Consider the following 21,988-nt stretch of genomic DNA (forward strand, 5'->3'; position numbering starts at 1 on the left):
AAAGGGGGACATTGGTCAGTGTTGGCTCTGTGGAGTGGAGACTGTAGGACACAGAGTGAACGGGATGCCAGAGCCAGTTACCTTCAATGTAGGTGGTGACCCAAGGTTGGCGGAGAATAACACACACATTCATGGATCTTTGAATAGTGTGTGAGAAGGTAGATAGGAAGGTAATTGGCAGTGTTACTGGGGCTAGCACAGAGCTTTTTAATGATTGGTAAAACAGTCATCATTTGAAACAGATAGGGAAGGTCCCTGTGGTTGACGAGAGGCTAAACAATATGGATAGATAGGAGCAGGTAATATGTGTATGACCATTGAAGGCACAAAGGATCCGCAGGTGCAAAGGAAGATTGGGTCAACTGGGGGACGGGTTTAATTTCAGCAGGGGGGGAGCAGCCAAGAGAGGATAGTGTAGGGGTGAGGTTTGTGGGAAAAAAAGCAGGAAGTGGGAGAGGACGACAGGTGTGGTGTGTCTGATCTTGTAAAAGTATAGGCCAAGAGAGAAAAATAGTGTGGTTTATTGGGTGCCAAAATTGCCTGGAAGTTAGTGAAATGTTTGCAAGGAGAGAGATAAAATAAGGTTTCTACATTTGTTGGAATGACCATGTGCAGGATGCTGCAGAAAGTGGAAATTGAGGTCTCACATGTGGCAGGGGAGTGGGATGTGTGCCACCAACACAGATAGATGCACATGGTTATCTTATGTCGGTGGTTCTCAGGGTTGGAGGCACAAGGAAGAGCTCAATTACAAGCCAGGTAGTGTTGTTTAAAGGGAGAATTGGGGGAGGGTGAAATTAAAGGAAGGCCTGGTCACTGGAGGAGGACGTGGTGAGGAGACGGCTATGAGAGAGGACCTGACCTAACAAGAGGCTAGGCTAGACTTCACATTTATTCACGTGGGAGAGAGGACAAGGACAGTGACATTGAAATGCAGGAGGGAGTCTTCAGATGGAGAGCAGTCAATAATGTGGTGTTATGTACTCGTTCCAATGGGCGACCCCTGGGGGTAACAGCCTGTGGCCCCAGTTAACAGCCCGAGTGAAGCGAGACCATTAATGTGGGCCCATGGCTGCTACCCCCAGACCCCAGGTGCTGCCTGTGGAAAGAGTACATAAGGCCATTAGTGCCCCAGGTTAGCAAAGCGGCTAACAAAGTTCCTTCCTACAACGGGACGCCACCGCATCCCCTTGTAGGAAGCAAAATCCTTTACCAACATGGCCACCATGAAAAAGGGAAGGCGGGCTACATACGGAACCCCTCTTCCCTTTCTATGGCACCCGTGGGAAGCTGAGAGGAAGGTGCGGCTGTGGCGGCGAGGGCCGCAGCAGCCAAAATAAGTTTAGTGCGGGTCGGGATTAATAAATAAACAGAAATGGGTACACAGGGTGTGGGGAAGATGGCAGCTGGTAGAGCCGACCAATAAGTGGCTTGGAATGCAAGCTTGTACCAGCGGTTCAACCCTGTGTTCCTAGCCACCTGATTGGCAGGGTGCTAATCTGAGGGAGGATTATGAGATCAAGGATTTGACTCTGGCTTGTGTTGGTTGGTTGTGTCCAGAGAGTGGAATGAGAGGACCGGAACAAGATCAAGTCGATGGGCAGTTGAGATTTTGTGAAGTTTCAAGTCTCATATTGGGGTAAAGGGAGGCCTTATTGGGTAGGAATGAAGGAGTTTGTGCAGGTAAGAGGAGTTGAGTAGGGTAGGGGCCTGCAGATTAGCAAGATAGTTAATGGGGTGGGGCAAGGTGTTAAATGGCATTGTGTTCAAAGGAGAGGAGGAAAAAGTAAGATAGTGGGAGAGTGGCAGATGTACATGCCTTGCTGATTAAGAGGCCAACCCCTTCACCTTACTTTGCCATTCTCAGATGAGCGAAACAAAGTGGCAGAGACACTGTGGAGGGAAGCAAGTGTGGCCGCATCATGGAGGGCGATCCATGTATCAGTGGTGACCATGACCATGGGTTTGGGATAATCAAGTGGTAGGTGAGGTGGGCAGTTTATCTGCAGTGTACATGGGCATTCCAGTGGGCAACAGAGAGTGTGCTGGGAGCAAGAGAAAGAGGGAGAGAAGAATCAGAAGGAGGGTAGTTGAGGTTGGAGTGAGAAGGACAAACAGGTTTCATTTTTGTGAGAACTGCAGGGCACAGGAAAGGGGTGCCATGGGAGAGGAGAAAGAGGAGCATGGGGGAGGAAAAGATCATGTCAGAGTGAGCACCGAATCGCGAAGGGAAGGGAGAGTGTGGAGAAGAGGATGTGGAAAAACATGATGTATGGCAGTGGAGGACTAGGAGCATGTATTGTAGAGAACCCAACAGTATAATGGTTATTAAGATTTAAGGAACACAACAGCAGTGGCTACCAATGAAATCCTGTAGGTTGATAGTTACACCACAGATTAAATTACAGTTCATTAACAACCAACAGTGAAGTATAATAGGTTGAAAGCATTACCAGGCATAGGTGGCTGTGAGAGGTATATGGGTTGGTGATACCCTTCACCTACTTGTAGGTATGCAGTCTATGGTACCTGAAAGATACTCATGGTGGCAACAGTAAAAACAGACAAACGTGATCACAGTTCAGGGGTGTTTATTGAACAAGGTTTGCAGGGTGGAAAAACGCTTAAACCTAAATCTGAGATGGGAGCAAGGGTAAACCATCAAATGAAAATAAGGCAGTCCTAGTGGCATTGTATCAAAATAAAAAGGGATTTTGCTTGACCTCCGGTATGACTACTTTAACCTAACTTGGTGGCTCTCCTATGGCCTTCTGGTGCCTGTAGTTTCATTCAAATGGGTATCAACCAGAGTGTCTCGAGTTAGCACCCTTGTGGTGCTGGTTCCCTCTGCAGCTGGTCTCCCCTCAACACTTGTACACTTCTTTGAACTGAGTTCAACTTGCCACTTTGCGTCTTTTATTCACCACAGCCTGGATCTTATAGGCCCTCCCCTCACTCACCAGCTGTGATGAACCACATGGATTTCCTCGTAACTGGTGTCAAGTCCAGGACCACGGTAGCAGGGGTTTCCTTTGCTCCCACCTATCAGTGTCGATACGCTCCATGTACCGTTGACATCTGCTGCAACACACTGACTATTGTCCTCCATATTACAATTTGCTCTGTGAAGGTTTCACGGGTTACTGTCGAAAAAGGGCAAGGTGGTGTTCCTCCTTGTCAGCCTCTCGATATTTGCCACCTTTCTCCTCTTTTTGAACTACTGGGTCACAATCAGCAACAGGGTCATGTCCCGCTCAGATAATCCGAATTCTACACATTTCCCCTGCTTCATTTCAAGGGAGAACTGTCTCAGTTGGGCAGGTACAGCCAGCGGCCACTTTGGGGACCTCCTTAAGAACAATAACTAAACCAAGCATAAGTGAACATCAACCAGATATGACCCTATATGTGACCCTAGCACTAATGGTTAGGTGCTTAGAAACGCTTACAGAAAGACATGGGACAGTCTTTGATTTCACTTAGTTAACAGAATATAATGATTTACTCAGAGGCAATGCAATATCAAATATATTAACTTCTCTTTTGCTTCCCTCCCTCTTTCTCTTCCCCAACCTGCTTAGTTTGTTGGCTGGTTGCCAGGTGCACATCCAGAGCCTCACAAGTCCCAGGCCCCCCCCGCTAGTCCTGTACTTGCCATATGTTCCATGAGAGGGGCAACCAGCCTGCACTTAATCCAGGCCTCTGCTGGACTGGGCGCATTTGTCCCTCTACCCCTCACTCGCACTTCATGTCTGCGCACTTGCACAACCTTGAATTTACTATGCCTAGCAAGTGTGTCTGTCCTGTCCTCCCTCCATCCATCTCCCCTCCCTTGTTTTGGTTGTGCCTGAAATACTCATGCATAGTCGGATGGAGATGGTGGAACAGTTTATGTAGATGAACGATCAAATGATGGAATTAATGGAATGGCTAGTAAACCAAATGAAGAACCAAGTGAACTGTATGAACGGACAGAGTGAATAAAACGGATAGGATAAATGGTTCAGATGTGCTCTCGATCTCAAGCACCTTACTCAAAACCACCATGCTTACTCTCTCCTATACACCACCACTCAACTAGGACACAGCGATACTATGACCCATTCGGTATAGCTGTTCTCATACTAACACCCAACACATACTCCTCATCATCCTAATTAAACACAGCGGTGGGGGGGGTGTGTCTCTCCCTCTCTCTCTCCCTCTCTCTCTCCCTCTCTCTCTCCCCCTCTCTCTCCCCCTCTCTCCCTCCCTCTCCCTCCCTCTCCCTCCCTCTCCCTCCCTCTCTCCCCCTCCCCCTCCCCCTCTTCCCCCCCCCCCTTGAACTACGGTTCCCGAGGGCATTCAACCTACCAGCACCTTGAGATCATATCAATGATACATAAGGCGCTATATAAATGCAAAGTAACATAACATTGATGCATGAAATGACCACCACCAATCTCGTCCGGCCTAGTATGGTAGTTTATTTTTCTGTGTGTCCTTTTCCCAACATCCCCCCTCCACTCTTTGTCACACACTTCCACCAGTAGATTTGCCTCTGGCCTAGTATGCTAGTTACTGTTGTTAGATCCTTCAGAATCTTCAAGGTCCCTTCCCACCTTGAAGCACTTCACTTGTGTATAAGCGCTTTACAAATAAACAATTACAATTATACCTCTGCAGCAAACATTCTTTTGTTCATTGCATTAAAATGATACAATTTAGTCTTGTCCAAACTGCCGCTTGCCCTTAATTGCTCAACCATCACTACTAATAGGTGAGCAACTAGAAACCTAAGGAACCCCTTCTCCTTCCAATATCATAAGGTTTACCACTTCACATGGGCTCAAAGGAACACTCCTAAGACACAATACTACATTATTGTGGATCTGCTTGCAGTAATTACATAAGTCAGTAGGGTGTGAAGTATAAACAGTGAACCTTTAGTAATTACTTTGCAAGTTGTTACTCACTTATGTGGATGAGTCTCTTGGGAAAAGTGTGACATTCTTTCATTTTTGCCATGACGCTCATTCCCGATCTGCAGGCAAACAAAGAAAGCATGATAATTATTAATTGGCAGATATAACCTGATGAAGGCAAACCAATACCGTGCAATATTTTTCTTTTTTCCATAGTGAAATATATGCTAATGAATGAGAGGGATGGTGCTTTACCCAATCACAACTTTACTGGAGTGCGGGTAATTAAGTGGCATGAAGTTTGTTGGACAAATTCATGCAGTTGAGAGCCCAAGTCAGCCATAATCATGCAGATCTCCCAGGGGCAGCTAAGTACTCCAGACCTTCACAGAACTGAATACAATTCAAAATAATACAAAATTGGATAACAATGTTGAAAAAGAATATTATTTGCAAATTAATATGGGACTGTGAATGTAGTAGTAATGGTGAAAGTTCTTTGTAGTTAAGGTGGAAGGGTTATTTTATTGAAATCTGTCCCACCTCCTTGAATGATGCAGGGCGTGGCTGCCCTGCAGCGGACATCCAATGTCAAAAAGTGTTAAATTCCTTCCTTCATGAAACGCCTGGCTGATTGTTATATCAGTTTAGATGAAGGGGACCACTACTGACCACTGCTGAAAAATGAATTCAATGTATCTTTAAGCCCAAGCACAGAGACGGATGTAAGTTTTATTTTCTTGTTAAGGCAAGGTATCTCCCTTCCTGTATATTGATGGTGGATGAAGGACATTTGGCTGGTTCAGGCGCAAAGCAGATTTCATTCACAATATGCAGCTTTTTACAGTTTGTACTCTTGCTTTTACATTTCCACAACACAGGGCAACATCACAGATTGTACTGGTTTCTCAATCTCCTAACGAAAGGTCAAAATTTTCAACATCTGTAGGTTGTTTCAAAATATTGATTTTTAATCCTTTACAGGACATAAACACACATGTCAGCTGAAAATGCAGGCAAAATTCTGTCTTTCCTTTTCTATCAAATGCTGTGCTTTTCATCTCAGATTGGACAGTTCTCCATTTTAATAAAAAGTTGCAGGACACTTTCTGGTACTTTGAAGTATTTATCTCTGGCCCTGTCGTTTACTTAGGACATACATGTGTTTTTCAGACGCTGTGTGCAGGCTGCAGCACACATGCTTGTTTTTAAACTGGCACATTGTATTTACGATGTATACTGTTTGTCACATAGATTTCCCTACAGTGTAAACCAGAAGCCCCGGCAGAATATTTGCCAAACTGCAGTGGTATTATAAGGGAGTACAGAGATAACCAGGGCTTTAAGTGGGCTGGGGCCAGTCAGGGCAGATACCGAGCCCTGGCAGTGAGCCGCAGCTCTGCCGGGGCTCCCCTTAACCAGCCCAAAATTTGTCAAACACGTCAGGTAGCCCTTTCACTGAAAGAGCTGCATGATTAAAGGGTTGCCGTCCATGCCCCCACTAGTAAACAAAAAAGAAAAAAGCAAATCCCCTGCCTCTCCTGTCTCATAATCGGAAGCATGGAGCCCACAGGCAGCCCTTAAGCTATTCAGCTAAAGTCAGTTAAAGGGCTGCCTGGGGGCATTGGCACCTCTCGAAGAAACAAAAGATGAGGCGCTTGGGCCCCCTTCACTTTCTAAAGCCCTGCCAACGCGGGTCTGAGTCTGTGATTAAGAGACAAAAAGGGGAGGTGGAGCCCACTAAAAATAATGATTTTTGTGTGCTCTGCCTCTCTTGCTTGGCTCCCAGTGCTTGAGAGTCAAGCAATTGCCAACCCTCTCCCTCAGACCCCCACACACTCGCACTTAGGCTACACTACCAACTACAGCACCCCTCGATCCTTGAGCCCACTTTAACCTCTGAACATACCATGTTAAACTTGTTTCAATAGGATATGTGGAAGATGCATTCTCATTTATGATTTAGTCAAGGTATTTGTGTTCTCTTTACACTTTGAATTGATGAATGAATGTACTGGTACTACGTAGTTCTTTGCATGGACAGCAGACCAAATGGTATATGATATGATATCTTTTATAATGTGCCTGTACACAAGTGTCTCTAGGCAGGACAAGACAAGCGAGGGAAGACAGTGGGAGGACAAGACAAACGATCTTACTAGGCCTTGTGTCATGCAGATCGTGCAAGTGCAAGAACAAGACGTGAAGGGGGGTGAGGTGCAAGGGAGAGGGGAGGGGAAAACAGAGCAGCAATGCTCCGAGTAAGGTGCAGCCAGGGCAGCACAGCTCTGGGTAGTGCAAGGAGAACAAGGGACTGTAGGGTTACAGTTACAGCCCCTAACTGCATGGTAGGCCCAGAGGCAGCGCACGGGTGACTGATCAAGAAAGTAGTCCAGCCTTGAGAGAACCAGGGCTCTCGAGATAGTGAGCTTCTGGGGAAAAGTGAGAAAGGAAGAGTGCCTTTGGAGAGGTGCAACTGGTAGTGGGACTTCTTGGCGACGTCCGAGATGTGAGGAGAGAAAGAGTGGAGTCAAAGATGAGACCAAGGTGTTTTGCCTCGCAGGAACGTGAAGGAAGAGGGCCCAAGGCAGGTGGCCAGAGTGAGAGAGGGAAAGCAGGGGCAGGAGTCCCAAGGAGAAGGATCTCTGTCTTACTGGCATTCAGACAGATGGTTGGAGGCGCACCAATTCTGAATCGCAGATAAACAGTCAGGAATGAGCAAGAGCTGAGGGGATCCTTAAGAAAAGTTGAATATCATCCGCTTAACACTGAAAGTTAGAGGAGATGGTAGAGATCGGGTGGGCCAAAGGGGCCAAGTAGAAGGTGAAAAACAAGGTTGAGAGGAGCCCTGGGGAATGCCACAGGTAGAGGGAGAGAGGTGGCGGAGAGAACAGGGTCAAGTTAGATCTGGGAGGGGCGGTCCAAGAGGAAGGATGTCAGCCACTCAAGGGCATGATCCGTGATACTCAGGTTCTCACAGAGTCGATTGATCAGGATGGCGCAGTTGACAGTGTTCAGAAAAGAGGAAAGATCACATCGGATTAGGATAGAAGGATTGCTGGAATCAAGGTTAGAGAGCAGAGCTTTACCTGTGTTCAGGAGAGCAGTTTCTGTGCCTCTGGCAGCTCTGAAGCCAGACTGATCGTCATGGAGACAACCAACAGATTCAGTGTGGAGAGTAAGCTGGGATATGGCCAACTTTTCCAAGAGTTTGCCCAGGAAAGGGTGATGGAGATTGGCCGATAGTTTGCCGGGCAGGTAGAATCGGCAGGCGGCTTCTTGAGGACGGGGTGCAAGAGCAAGTGCTTAAAGGGACAGGGGAAGTTGCAGTGGCAAAAGAGTGATTGCAGAAATCAGCCAAGGCTGGAGCGAGGGTGTCAATATGGTCCTTGATGGTTTTGGAGGAGCAGAGGAGCACCTGTTTGGACGACACTTTCATATATCAGACCGGTCTAGAAACCTTGTCTGGTGTTGTCAGAAAGAAAGGAGAAAAGAGGAGGAGAGGGAGAAATAGCCAAAGGGGGGGCCGAGAGAAGAAGAGAGAGAGGATTGTCCTGAGTTTTAGCGGAGAAGTGAGAGGCCAGAGCCGTACAGAGGGCCTAGGAGGGAACAGGAGATGTAGAGACTGCAACATGATTGGCCAGTTGCTCTCCAATTCTTGGTGCCGAATCAGGTATGGCATTAGCATTACTCCCCCTTCCTAACAGGATCTATGATACTAGAGGGAAGCAGGCACAACCATTGTTTGCTATGATGGGATGCATAAATCTATAGCGAGCATCACACCCGCACACACCCGTTGGCGCATCATTTTTGACAACATCCAAATAATAAAGAGCACAAAAAGTGGCAAACTCAAAAAATGTGGCAATTTTGTTGCTCTAGTATCGCGTCAATATCGGTCCCTTATTGAAATTTGTACTTGAAGGACACAAACTGCTCATAGCAGTAGGCGTATTAACCCACTCAGGTAAACGATTTAATAACTGCAGTTTTTATATTGTTTTTACTGCATAGCAAAGCAATTACATCTTTTGCAGATTCGGGCAGGCACGGTGTAATTTTGTAGTTATTTGCAACAATATTAAATGGCGTGGTCACTTAAAAAATCTCAATAAAGGAATTATGTTAAACGTGCCTGCTGGTCAGAATACAAATTAAACAAAGATGCCGTTTAAAAGCCTTAAGCGTGGCAAGCCCCGACTTGCAATGCTTAGTCCATCTAGAACATTCCCTGGTAACGGGGCGCCCAACTCTGGTTTGAGGAGCCACAAGCAGCCCAAAGTGTCAGGGAATGCAGCACTGCTCTCAAATGAAAAGTAATGTAATCAAATTAAAAGATATAGGATAAAAACACCGTTGCATTTATTTTCACAATCGGTTTATTGGGATGTCAAATGGGGATCTGGACACGGCTCCAGTGGCAGGGCCCGCGTTAATCTCGAAATGAGGTTTCCATGGTATTCCGGTGGGCTTCCCTGGAATATAGTAATTCATTCTCTACACTGTGTCTATAAGAAACGCCGCCTGTGCCTATGTCATGCTTTGTTAAAGGCCCGCCATCACATTATCTCATGGTGGACCTGACACTTTTATTCAGTTTACAGTCTGTTCGGTGCAAGGCAACTTATTTCCTTTGCCAGGGCTGCTGACAACCTTTTCCACACTGTATTAATCTTGTTTACTGACTTATCTGGATACAAATATCAGAAAACCGAATTTTCTATTTTTTTTTTATCTCCGAGAGAAAATAAACACCATGTTGACAGAAGCAGAATCTATTTTCTGGACTAAAATCGGTTGTTTACCTGCAGTCATGCTTATGGAAAATGCTTCGCTCTGAAAAGAACCTGAATTATAGAATCTGGAACGTAAAAAAAAAGGGGGGTGACGCAAAATGTGCTAAAAATCCGTAAAATAAGGTATTTCTTCACGATGCGCGATGACAATACAGCTTTCTCGTGTTTTAGCAGCCACTCAATTCACTTTATAAATCATTAATAGTGTTATCTGTTAAATCAACACTTGGCCAGCTGATGCAAGTGGATCTAGGTGGCATGACCTCTGACCCACGATCTGCTAATCACTGCTAATTATTTGGTGCCTTTTATGGTGTCCCTTTCCTTAACCGGACCCTTTTTGTTTTGCAGCTGGTTAGCTGTACAAGTGGATCTAAGTTATGTGACCTCCACCCTATCTACCCACTTAGCCCTGACATTTGATTTACTTTCTAACTCTTGGATCACAGGGGCACCTGTATCCCAGGAAGATGAATGAAAGGACTTTTGCCGTTTGGTCCTTAAACGGAAACGGCTGTCACTCATTATTCTTAGGTAAGGCAGGAGGATGTGGCCTTGCTATTCCTGCTTCTGCCCGCCTCCCCCTCTTGCTTCTCCACTCTTTTTTGACGGCTTACTCTCTGTTCTCCCCTCCTCTCCCTTCTCCTTTTTCCTCCCCTCCCTTCTCCTTTTTCCTCCCCTTACTTTCTTCTATGCACTTACTCTATCAGAATTGTCCCTGGACCTAGTATAATAGCAACCTCGTCTGTCTCCTCCCACCTCCCCTTACAGTAAACCCCAGCCCCAATCCAGCACTATCTGAAATGTTGTCAGGCCTAGTACGATAGTCGCTTGTTTTGTTCCTCCCCTCCCTTTCTGTATCCCTCTCCTTCACCTTTTGTTTTTGTCCAGTTCTACCACAAATGTCGTCAGGCCTTGTACGCTAGTCACCTGTCCGTTTCCATTTCCTTCCCACTCTCCCCCTCCCTTCCTTAACTATGTCTTAGCTCTTGCACTATCTGAAATGTCATCAGGCCGAGTATGATGGTTCATTTCACATCCTTACTGTTCATGGTCTGTAAGAATGTCATTGTATTTTCCCTTGTTCCCTCCCTTGCCTTGAAGCGCTTTGAAACACATTGTGTATAGCCTCTATATAAATAAACTATCATATCATATATCCCTACCTCCACTGCTGACCAAACTCACATCAGGCTGGATTTCAGCAGTCTCACTTAGGCATCCTCATGAGTGGGCACCCCCAGCAAAGGACGTATGAAGACTAGGATGCCACTCGTGTGTGTATATGGGCCTAGAAGGGATCGGGCCGGACCCTCTACACCTCACTGGTAGTAAGACATAACCATGTCTCCCGCACGCCCAGTTTATACCCTCACTCTCAATGGACTGCCTAGGCAGATGCATTTGTACACACTGCACATCTAACCTGGCCAACCTTCTACAAATCTCGTCCCTTTACTGATCACCGTTCCCACTTGTGCCTTTACACTCTCTTTATTTATTTTCTCATTTAAGTGCACTAAACCCGAGCATCAAGGCGCTGGTTACATGTTACATTGTCAGATATACGTATAGATAATTAATTGTGCATAAGGAGATCAAATTGCTGGTAGAAGTGGCATAAAGTACATTTACAGGGGGCTGAGAGTTTTCAGAATGCTCCCAAGTGTGGTGGGTTTGTGGAAAACAGTAGGGTTGTGAGCTGTTTCCTGAAGGTTCAATAAGAATTTTCAGATCTTAGTTACAACAGAAGTGTGTTCCAGCATTTGGAGCCAATTTCTGGGAAACTGGGACCCCCCCCGACCTTTTTCTCCTGAAGCTCAGGATCGACAGATGGTGGATGTGCGCAGGGCGAGTAGGCCTTGTGGACTGATGTATGGAGAATTTTTGAGATAGATATTTTGTGGCAGTGTTTGAAAGACATTTTTGCATGATGGCAAGGGATTTGAAGATGATGCGCTCTCGGATAGCCAGCCAGTGCGCTCTTCTTCGAGCTGCAGAGATGCGTTCACGTTTTGGAATGTTAAGTGCCGCTCTGAGGGCGTTGTTCCGTATAATTTTTAATTTGTTGATATTGCGCACTGAAGTTCCTGCAAATAGGGCATTGCAATAGTCAAGCATTGAGCCTACAAGGGCTCTAGCAATGGTGATGCAGCTTTCTGGGGTCAGGAAAGGTGTGCAAGCATTAATTAATTTCGACATGTATGCAGTAGAGGATGCAATTGCATTGACCTGTCTTGTAAGTGACAGGGTGGCATCCATATAGATTCAAAGAGTTTTGACATTGCTGGCCACCAGTATGGTGATGCCCTTAATGGGGAAAGATTTGTCGTCTTTGCTACGTTTTTTAAGCAGGGATTTGGAGCCATCCTTAAGGGATTTCTGTCTTCTCATCATTGAGGCATAGTTGGTGAGAGGCCATCCAGGCCTGGATGATGTGATAGACAGAGAGGAGATTGAGTGAGGCGGTTTCATAGTTTCCAGAGAGGGTGAGCAGGCTCTGTGTATCATCTGCATAGTTTGTGTAGGAGATTCCTTTAGCATCCAGCAAGTCAAACAGCGGTTTAGTAAACATGTTGTGAAGTGTTGGAGATACACACAAGCCTTGTGGAACGCTGAATGTTACAGGGGCTGGATGATGAAACTCTCATACTTCCTTCCGACAGGAAGGTGGAGATCCATGTGATGGCATCAGGTGAGAAGTGTGCAAACTGTGCCAGGTGTCGGCACAGTATTTGTTGATCAACCAGGTCAAAGGCTGCTGACAGGTCTAGTAGAAGCAGAAGTGCTGATTTGCAGCGTCTTTGTTTTCGTCTAATTTAATGCTGATAAACACTCACCCAGCTGTCTTACATGTAGCACACTTTTCAGACTTGATCAGTGCCAAAAATATCGATGGTATTTTCATTACTGAAAACTGCATCACGTCAACCTCCTCCCACATCGTTGATGTCTCATCCCACCCGGATACATCCAACATGTTGACTGGCCAATAAAAACAAGGTGTGGTTAGGCAGTCACTCTCAAATTTGACTGGCTTTGCATGGATGGAAACTTTGACTTGCCAATTCTCGCTCATCACACAAGGACCTAGCCACTTCCCACCTCATCTACAGAAAACTCAACCTCACAGCTTTGGTACTTTCCAAGATGAGACCATGGACTTAGATTCTACAGCTTCAGTCTCACACATGGCCAACATCTTCATTAGAGACATCTGGTTCCCCGGGACCGAAGCAACCAAAAACCTCCAGACACATTCAATTGCTTGCCATAATCCAATACATACTACCTTTCCCACCCATCACTGGTAATAGCCTAGACTTCAGCTAATCATCTTCCACCCTCCAATGTTGTGTGCACCCCATCACTCTCGATTGGACAACTATGCAGCTATCCCATTCTTTTTACTAGACTCCACGACAGCTCACAAGGGTCAGGGACGCAAACCATGGTGGCACGTCACTCCTTCAAAAAAGAAACAGGCTCAGGATAACAGTTTCTCCAACTTCCCTACATCTGTGGATGTCACCTAAATGTTATAAACCTTTAGCCAAGCCTCAAAGGAATTGGCAGATAACTTTGCTCTGGAACAAGTGTGCCATGCCAGAAGCAAAACCTCTGTCCCCCTGGTATTCTTAAGAGCACTCTATCAGCAGATGGTCCATTAGGGTCGTGAAGAAATACGGGTGCAAGGCCCACAGTCAAGAGGACCTTCTACCACTAGGTGGAAGAAAACCAGGAGAAGTGTGAGGCTATCAATATGTTTTTTTTATAAGCAAGATTGACATCAGGCTCCACATTGAGTGTTCCAAATCATCTGACCCCCAACCCTTTTATCCCACAACGGGCCAATCAAACCTCAACCAACTTCTCACCCCTCTTGCCCAAAGACCTCATACATGCTTGCATACATAAAATGTACCTCTTACACCGAAGACATCCTCCTGTCCCATTCTTAAACAAATTACCAACCTTAGCATTAATGCTCTTCTTAAGATTTTCAACACTTCCAGGAGTGTGGCTATTATCCTAGATCTCCTAACAGGGCTTAAATGCTCACTCCTGAGCAAACCCACCCTCGATCCAGTAGACCAAGCAAATTGCTGTATGATCAATGGCCTCCCGTTTATAGGAAAAGGCATCAAGACGATAGTTGCTAACCAGCTACTTACAAAACTCAAATGGCAATCTGTTCTGGGATTACCAATTTGGGTTGTGCCCCAAATGCAGCAGCACTTTTAGGCCGTCGACAATGCCATTCAGATTATCAGAAAAGAAGACCCATAATGGCTAGTACTCATGATATGGCAAGAAGTGTTTCATGGACCTCTCGGATGTGTTCAACACAGTCAAACATCACACACTACTCACGCTCCTTGACATAAGCATGGGCTTCTCCGGCACCGTCCTGAAATTATTCACATCCTATCTATCTGGCAGACACCAGCTGGCCAGATGGTCTGTCTCTGCTTCAAATGCCTCCCCATCACCTGTGAAGTCCCTCAGGGTTCCATTCTCTCCCAGGTCATATTTACGCTCTATATGTAACTGCTGGGCTCATGCCTAGATGATCCGAAAAACTGCAATGATGGTACACAATTGTAGCTAAAGGTCAAGGGCCCAAAAGATATCGCTCACCTTCGCTCCTACCTTGCATCCATTCAAATGTGCTTGACATGCCTGTTTTAACCAGGTTACTCACCGTAGTGACCACCTTACTCCTAGTCTATAGTCCCCTTTCCTCCATACTTATGGGGACATCTCTCCGTCCTGTGGGACAGGACAAGAGCACTTTGTAAAAAGCATCCAAAAAATGTTTTTCAAAAATGTGTTCTTTCTTGCGTGGGGCCCGGCACGCGGCCGTAACCCCGCCCACCTTGGCTACGCCCCGCGCATCGCCTATGAGTCCTTTTCTATCGCCAGGTAAGAGACCTATTAGCAATAACAGAGGAACCTTATTAGCGGGGACGGCGGGCGGGCATATGGAGGAAAGGGGACTATGGACTAGGAGTAAGGTGGTCACTAAGGTGACTAACCTGGTTATACTCCTACATCCCGTCCCCTTTTCTCCATACTTATGGGAGATTCCCAAGCACTCCTAACAGGAACGACGGGTGGATGGAAAATACCCCTTACTGAAAAAAGGTTCTTCAGCACAGCCTGACCAAACTGAGCATCAGCTCTTGAGCTCATGTCAAGACAATAATGCTTACAAAAAGCAGATGGGGAGGCCCATGTAGCTGCCCTAGCGATGGACTCCCAGGGGACATATTTCTGAAAAGCAACCGCGGCTGCCTTGCCCCGCACCAGGTGTGCATGAATACCCTTAGGAGGTTTCGGCCCTTGAACGGTGAAAGACTCCGTAATGCAGGCGGCGATCCACCGAGAAATAGTCACCTTAGATGCCTGCTTACCCTGAGGGTTAGCAAAAGTCACAAACAGTTGAGAAGAACTCCTAAGCTCAGAAGTTCTGTCCAGATAGAACTTAAAAGCCCTTCTGACATTGAGACAATACAGAACCCTTTCTGCCTCTGAGGTAGGGTTCGGAAAAAAGACCGGCAGGGAGATCGACTGATTCAGATGGAATTCAGTTACCACCTTCGGCAGGAAAGCAGGATTCGTCCGTAGGACTACCTTATCCTTGTGAAAGACCAAAAAGGGATGCTCCACCGACAAGGCCTGGAGCTCACTCACCCGCCTCGCTGAAGTAACGGCGACCAAAAAGGACACTTTCCAGGATGGGTACTTGAGGTCCACCATGGCCATTGGTTCAAAAGCCTTATGGCACAACGCGTCAGGTCTACATTTAGATCCCACGGCGGGTGCAGACTACGAATTGCAGGATAGAGGCGTGTCAAGCCTGCATAATGCCTCTAAACCACTGGATTACACAGAGAGTAAGAACATTGGTCCATAGAAAGATAAGCGGAGACCGCTGAAAGGTAAGTTCTTCATGACAGAACGTGAACACTCGACTCTGCTAGGAAGGATACGAAGGACAGCACCGTGTCAATCGTAGCCCCCCTTGGGTCCAACTGTTTTTCCAAACACCAATGACAGAACCTGAGCCATTTACTTCTGTATTGTGATCTAGTTGAGGGTCTCCTGGCTGCCTGGATAATACGCATGTTATCTGCAGACAAGTTAAGATGTTCTAAAGACTTGAACTCAGGCACCATGCCGCCAAGCTGAGCGATTGTGGGGAGGGGTGACACATCTGCTGTTCCCCCTGATGAAGAAGATCGGGGGTCACTGGTAACCTGATCGGCGGATACATTGACAGGTGTTGAAGTTCTGAGAACCAAAACCTGGTCGGCCTCCACAGGGCTATGAGTAGAAGGGAGCAGTTCAAGTTCTTCAGCTTCCAAATAGCCCAATGGACTAGAGGCAGAGGCAGGAAGGCGTAAGCTCTCATGTTGTGCCATGGAATCTCGAGAGCATCCCACAGAGAGGAGGCTCCCAGCCCCCCTCTGGAAGCATACTGAGGAAGCCTCTTGTTTACCGCCGTAGTGAAGAGGTCCACCTCCGGTGTGCCCCAACGCAAGAAAATCCATGAGAGGACCTCAACCTTTAACTCCCACTCGTAGCTGGCCACTGTCCGCCGGCTGAGGGCATCCACTGTGACATTCAGCTGGCCCGGGATGTGCACTGCAAGCAGCCAAACACCATGAAGCACAGCCCACTCCCATATCTGGATGGACAGGTCCACGAGAGGGGGAGACTTGGTTCCCCCTTGATTGTTGATGTAATACATCGACACCACATTGTCCGTGCGTATGCGGGCCACCTTGTTGGCTATGATCGGTCTGAACGCCCTGAGTGCTAGGAAGATCACCAGAAGCTCTAAATGATTTATGTGGAGGAGCTTGTCCTGAGGCGACCAGAGATCCGAGACCTGAAGAGGATCTAACGTTGCACCCCACCCCAGGAGGGAGTAGTCCGTCGTGATTGTCACCGTAGGGGCTGGGTCCTGAAACCCCTCACCCACCGACAGGTTGCTGAGAGATGACCACCATTCCAGGTCCACTCTCATGGAAGCCGGAATCATTATCAGCTTGGAATCCGGGTCCACAGCCTGACGCCAAGAACTCCGAAGAGCCATCTGTGTCCGCCTCATCTTGAGACGAGCAAGAGGAAGAGCCAAAACGCACAAGGCGATGCGGCCCAGAAGCCTCTGGAACCACCAGGCCGACATGCTCTCCGACTGCGCAAATATCTAACATGTGGATAACAGATCCGCCATCCTGTCCCCGGTTAGGTACACTCTGCAGTCGATCGTGTTCCAGCGAAAACCCAGGAAAATCAAGTCCTGCGAGACCGTCATGGAAGATTTCCACCAGTTCACCGACAGCCCAAGATGGAACAGGAGCTGAAGGAGAGACTGAAGATTGCCCGCTGCTTTCAATGGACAAGGGCTGTGTTGGGTGTCATGACCCACGTTTGGATTATTATGCTGCAACACTTGGTGCTGTGGGCTTAGGAAATCCAAGAGGGGGGAAAAGCCCACATTTGCGCCAGAATCCTGGAGAACCGCACCATTTTGGCGCGCACAAAATTGTTCCCCTGACCTGCTACCCACCAGTGCGAGCGTGACGGGCCAGGAGCGCCATGAGTGAAATGTGGTGCCAAAGGAAAAATACCAATGCCATGTTAAGCAAGGATTATATACTATCAAGCAAAATCCCCTTTTTGAAATGCATTAATTCAAGACAGATCCCAAAAATGGGTGCAGTACCAGCATTTTCCACAAGCCGGCGCTAGCGGTCTAAACTCTGACAGGAGAACTGCTACTTCAGAAGCTAATCAGCCTCCTGAGACAGCTGGAAACTTCAAAGCCTTTTTGGTTAATTAAACATTTTAAACACCTGCTGTTCCCTGAAGACAGGCTGATTCAATTAACATTGCAAGAGGCTGGGGAAACCTTCTCACCTCAGAACTACACACAAGAAGGCAGGATATCACGTGGCCCTGGTGATTGAGAGGGAGGGGACTTCCTGCAGCCTGCTGAACCCAACACAATAGGCTCTTGCAATTGAATGGGGTATGTTAATTTGGGTGTGGACTGTAAACAGAGCTCTGCCAGCAAGAAGAGACATGTGATCCTCGACTCCCAAGTTTCTGGGGGAGGACCCAAACACTGAAGTGAATTGAAGGCAAATATATTTTTATAAGAACACTGATAACTGATTGTAACCAGATGACAGAAATGTACAATTTGGAGATCCTTAATCTAAGAAATGTACCCACAATTTAAGACTAGACTCAATTCTGTACCATGTTCTGAGGCAAAACTACGCTAATTATTAATACTACTGACACTGTATGTATGCTAGAGACACGACAACTTAGATTAATATGCTCAGGCAGAGGGTACAGGTCTGTGTAAAGATTTGATGAAAAACCAATGTTGCAAAAGCTACCAAAAACGAAAATAAGTTGTCATTTTTTAATGCAAGCTCTTAGGAAGATCAGAGTTGAACAAGCATGGACATCAAGTAATCTGTAATATGTACATGTAATGTCAAACAACTGTGTATCTGGGAAATATGTGTAGTTATGAAAAATGATTTTCTAAGGTAAAAGCAAAGGGGAGTGTTCTTTCTGTATGCCATAAAGATGACACCTTATGACTCACTCCGACACACAACTCTGTTCTCCAGTGAGAGCACAGAAAATTCTTCAACCTATCAGAACCCTGAGTGGGTTGGGCATAGAAGATGAGCCGACCCACCCACTTTCAAAAACACATAAAAGGAGACAGTGCAGGACAGGCAGGACATTAAATTTCCATTTCCTTGCGGAGCACGCTGACAGACGACTTCACATCCAGAGATCCGGACTGACTGCAGCAAGACAGAGACCAGAACTTAGAACTCTGACTCCAGAACTCAAAGCAAAGGCCTAACCCACAAGCTGAGTTCTCTTCAGCAGGCCTCAAAACCTAACCAAACTATTCACAGCCGGGACCGGTAGCAGACTCAGAAGGCAGAATTATCCAGAGAGACCAGACCCAGACCAGATTGCTGAGAGCTGACCCAGATTGCTGTGAGCAGAACCAGAGACCAGACCAGACCAGAACCAGAGATCCAGAACCAGATAACCAGTACCCAGTGGCGAGAGAACCGCAGCCAATCCTGACCCGATCCGTGACGAAGTCGCATTCCTGTCCAACATATAGTGTGAGTACTCAGCCAGAACTGTGCAAAACCAATCTCTTAGTTTAAAATAATCTAATTCAAACTATTTTAACCTATTGAGAACTGCATCATAGAAATCATGTCCCTTCTTTTGAATCAAAGCTGCAAAACTGTCATCTGTCATTCTGAACTTTAAAATTTCATTTCGAGAATCTACCTTCACAAAATCGTCCGTATCTCCGGAACCATTTGTCCTAGGAACGTAATTTAACTTTCATCTTAAAGCTAAGATTCTAAGCTTTCCTCCTTATAGTGCCTCCATATGTTCGCTCGACGCACGCGACTAAATTGCCGAGATTTGACATTTTGCTTCATTCCAGCCACATGTGAAAACATTTATCTTTTGCTTCCATCACGGAATTCTGTTTTCAACTTGATAACCATCTCTGAATCATTGATAGGGCTGGCCTGAACTGATTTAAAGTATCTCTCACTCACCCTGAACCTCCTATAGGGAATTAAAAGCAATTTGAGTATATTTTTCACTTCATTGCCACCACATTTAAAAGGATTTTGCCTGTGTTTAAAATCATACCCGTTTTCCTCTAAGCTCGCTAGGGGGAACTGGAACTTTGTATTGCATTTGTGTGTATTCCTGAGAATTGTGTGTGTTACTTCCATCTCCTTACATTGCATAGGGGGGGGAGTGAATTGTCAAAGAAAAAGTGATCACATTATCTTTTGCTGAAATCATATCAAGTTTATTTCTGTACTGCCTTGTATTCATCTTTGCATCTCCTTGAAACCATAAAGCATTCTCTGATACCTTATTCCCCTGTTCCTAGTCATAAGTCACCAGAACTGTGCTATTGTAGGATTACCTATTGCTGATTACTGCTCATATTCACAAGTGAGATATCAATTATTAATTTATAATAAAAGTGTGATATATATATTATTTAATTCTCAAATAAACCTTTTGAATTTGCAAAACAAACTTACTTCTTGGCTCAGTGGGGTCAGGGGGATTCTAAGAGAGGGGTGTTATATAAGGGTTGTCATCCAGAGTACACGAACTGGACATAAAAATATATAAATAAGGGCTTCCCTTGAGCAATCCCAGACAAGGCACTGACTTAGTGGGACTGCTTGATTGGAGTCATTAACAGCTGCGTAAGAGCCAATCTTCCAAATACGGATACACATGGATACCCTGCAGACGAAGATAGGCCGCAATCACCGACATCATCTTTGTGAAGATGCGCGGCGCCGAGCTGAGGCCAAAAGGAAGCACTCAAAACTGGAAGTGCTCCTCTCCCCAAGAGAAACAGAGATATCTCCTGTGTGGATTCCAAATCAGAATATGCATGTACGCACCCTGAAGATCTACCACACTGAGCCAATCGCCCATCTGCAAGGAGGACCGTATCTGGCTGGGCGTGATCATCTTGAATTTCTCTTGGGGTAGGAAAAGATTGAACTGGGAAACGTCTAGGATGGTGCGCAGGCCAGCCTGGTTGGGTTTGGGCACCGTAAACAGCCGGGAGTAGAAGCCCTCCCCTCGTTCCTGGGGGGAATGGGTTCCAAAGCTCTGAGGTCCAGAAGTTTCTGAATCTCGGCTTTGAAGGAGGGCGAGCCCGACAGCTGAAAAGCAGGGTTGAAGGGTGGGGTAGGGGGTAGGGGTAAGCGGAAGCCAGCCCGAGCGACTGACAAGACCCATCTGTTTTCGGTGATGGTCTGCCACGCCTCCCAATGAGACACAATGCGTCCTCCCACCGGGGTCTCGTGCGAGTGTGGAGAACCCTCATTTTGTAGTTTTTTCGGTGGTGTTGCCACCTGAAGCCGAGGAGGAGGCTGAGGATCGGGAGAAAAACCGAGTCCGTTGTTGCCTACGGCGGTTATTCCCCAAAGGGCTATCCACTCTGCAAGATTTCCAGTCAAGGAAGCCCCTAAAGCCAGAGGAAGGTCGGCTTTGCGACAACGGTCTCTGGGTTTGGAAAGGGGTCTTAACAAGGACCGACAAGGACTTAGCTGTCTGAGTGCTATCCTTCGTCTTGGTGAGCTCTACATCTGTTGTAGAAGGAAAGAGCTCCTTACCATCGAACAGAAGATCCAACATCTTGTCCTGCACTTCTTTTGAGAATTTAGTGGCAGGCAGCCACGCCTGCCGTGAGGAATCATCCCCCAGCATAAGGCCCCGAGCCATGGTGTCTACGTGATGAGCCGTAGCCTCCAGGAGATCCTGGGCCAAGACCCTGGCGTCGGATAATCCCACCTTAAAGTCTTCCAGCTTCTCGACCGGGATGAACTCCTCAAACTCCGACAGACCTTTCCACATCCACATATTAGCCCCCGCTAACACCAGTTCAGCACTGGCCTGCCTGAGCTGCAAGGCCAAGTTGGCGAAAAATGTTCTCCCAAGGGAGTCAAGGAGCTTATCCTCCTTTCCCAGAACCTGAGTAGCAATCGTGGAAGAGGATGCTGCAGGCCTGGACTGCAAAGTGGCCACAGCCACCACTGTGGAGGAGGGGGGCGGACAAGATTAGAGGGCCACCTCTTCCGAAGAATGCAGCCTGTATCGCGCGTCAATTTTCTTATTGACGAAAAGTCCAGAGTGTGGCTTTTCCCAGACCATGCGGACCTCGGCCAGAACGTCCTTCTGCAAGAACAGGCCGGTACGCTCCAAAGGAGACAGGGTGAATGCCCAAGAAAGCACGCCCTCCTGCGGAGCGGGTGCTTTGGGCACTGGAACACCTAAGAAGCACATTATGTCCAGTACCCGGTCATGACAAGCTCTAATAGAGTGGGGAAGGTCCTTGTTGTCCTGATCGCCTTGCGCGTCGTCTCACAGGTCAGGATCCTGCTGAGCCGTGTCGGGCGCTGCCTTGTCCACGGGGGACCAATGGGGGCAAAGGCGGAAGAGTCGGGGAAGGCACCGTAGGCAAGGGAAGCATCGGCGGAACCACCGGAGGAACGGATGGAGCCAGAGGCACGGGCGGGATATCTCCCTAAAAAGCCCTTTGAAATATTCCCTCATGGGGTCGGTACGCATGAGCGTTTGAAATTTACCGAAAAAGGCGTAATGCAGGGACTGCTTTGGAACCCGAGGAGGCCTCTCATGAGGAGGATAATTCCAGGGACATAA

General features: G+C 47.0%; 1 protein-coding gene across 2 annotated transcripts in view; it reads right to left on the bottom strand.

The window, feature by feature from the left end:
• The window catches only part of GPATCH2 (G-patch domain containing 2), a 1,007,975-nt gene that overhangs the window by 404,251 nt on the left and 581,736 nt on the right, over nucleotides 1-21,988 (bottom strand). For both annotated transcript variants that reach the window (XM_069608577.1, XM_069608578.1), the window contains exon 6: nucleotides 4,956-5,023. In XM_069608577.1, coding sequence (XP_069464678.1) covers nucleotides 4,956-5,023 — 68 coding nt within the window. The remainder of the gene's footprint in view (nucleotides 1-4,955; nucleotides 5,024-21,988) is intronic.

Source organism: Ambystoma mexicanum, chromosome 4q (genome assembly GCF_040938575.1).
Source record: "Ambystoma mexicanum isolate Mex_15411 chromosome 4q, UKY_AmexF1_1, whole genome shotgun sequence".
Classification (NCBI taxonomy): domain Eukaryota; kingdom Metazoa; phylum Chordata; class Amphibia; order Caudata; family Ambystomatidae; genus Ambystoma; species Ambystoma mexicanum.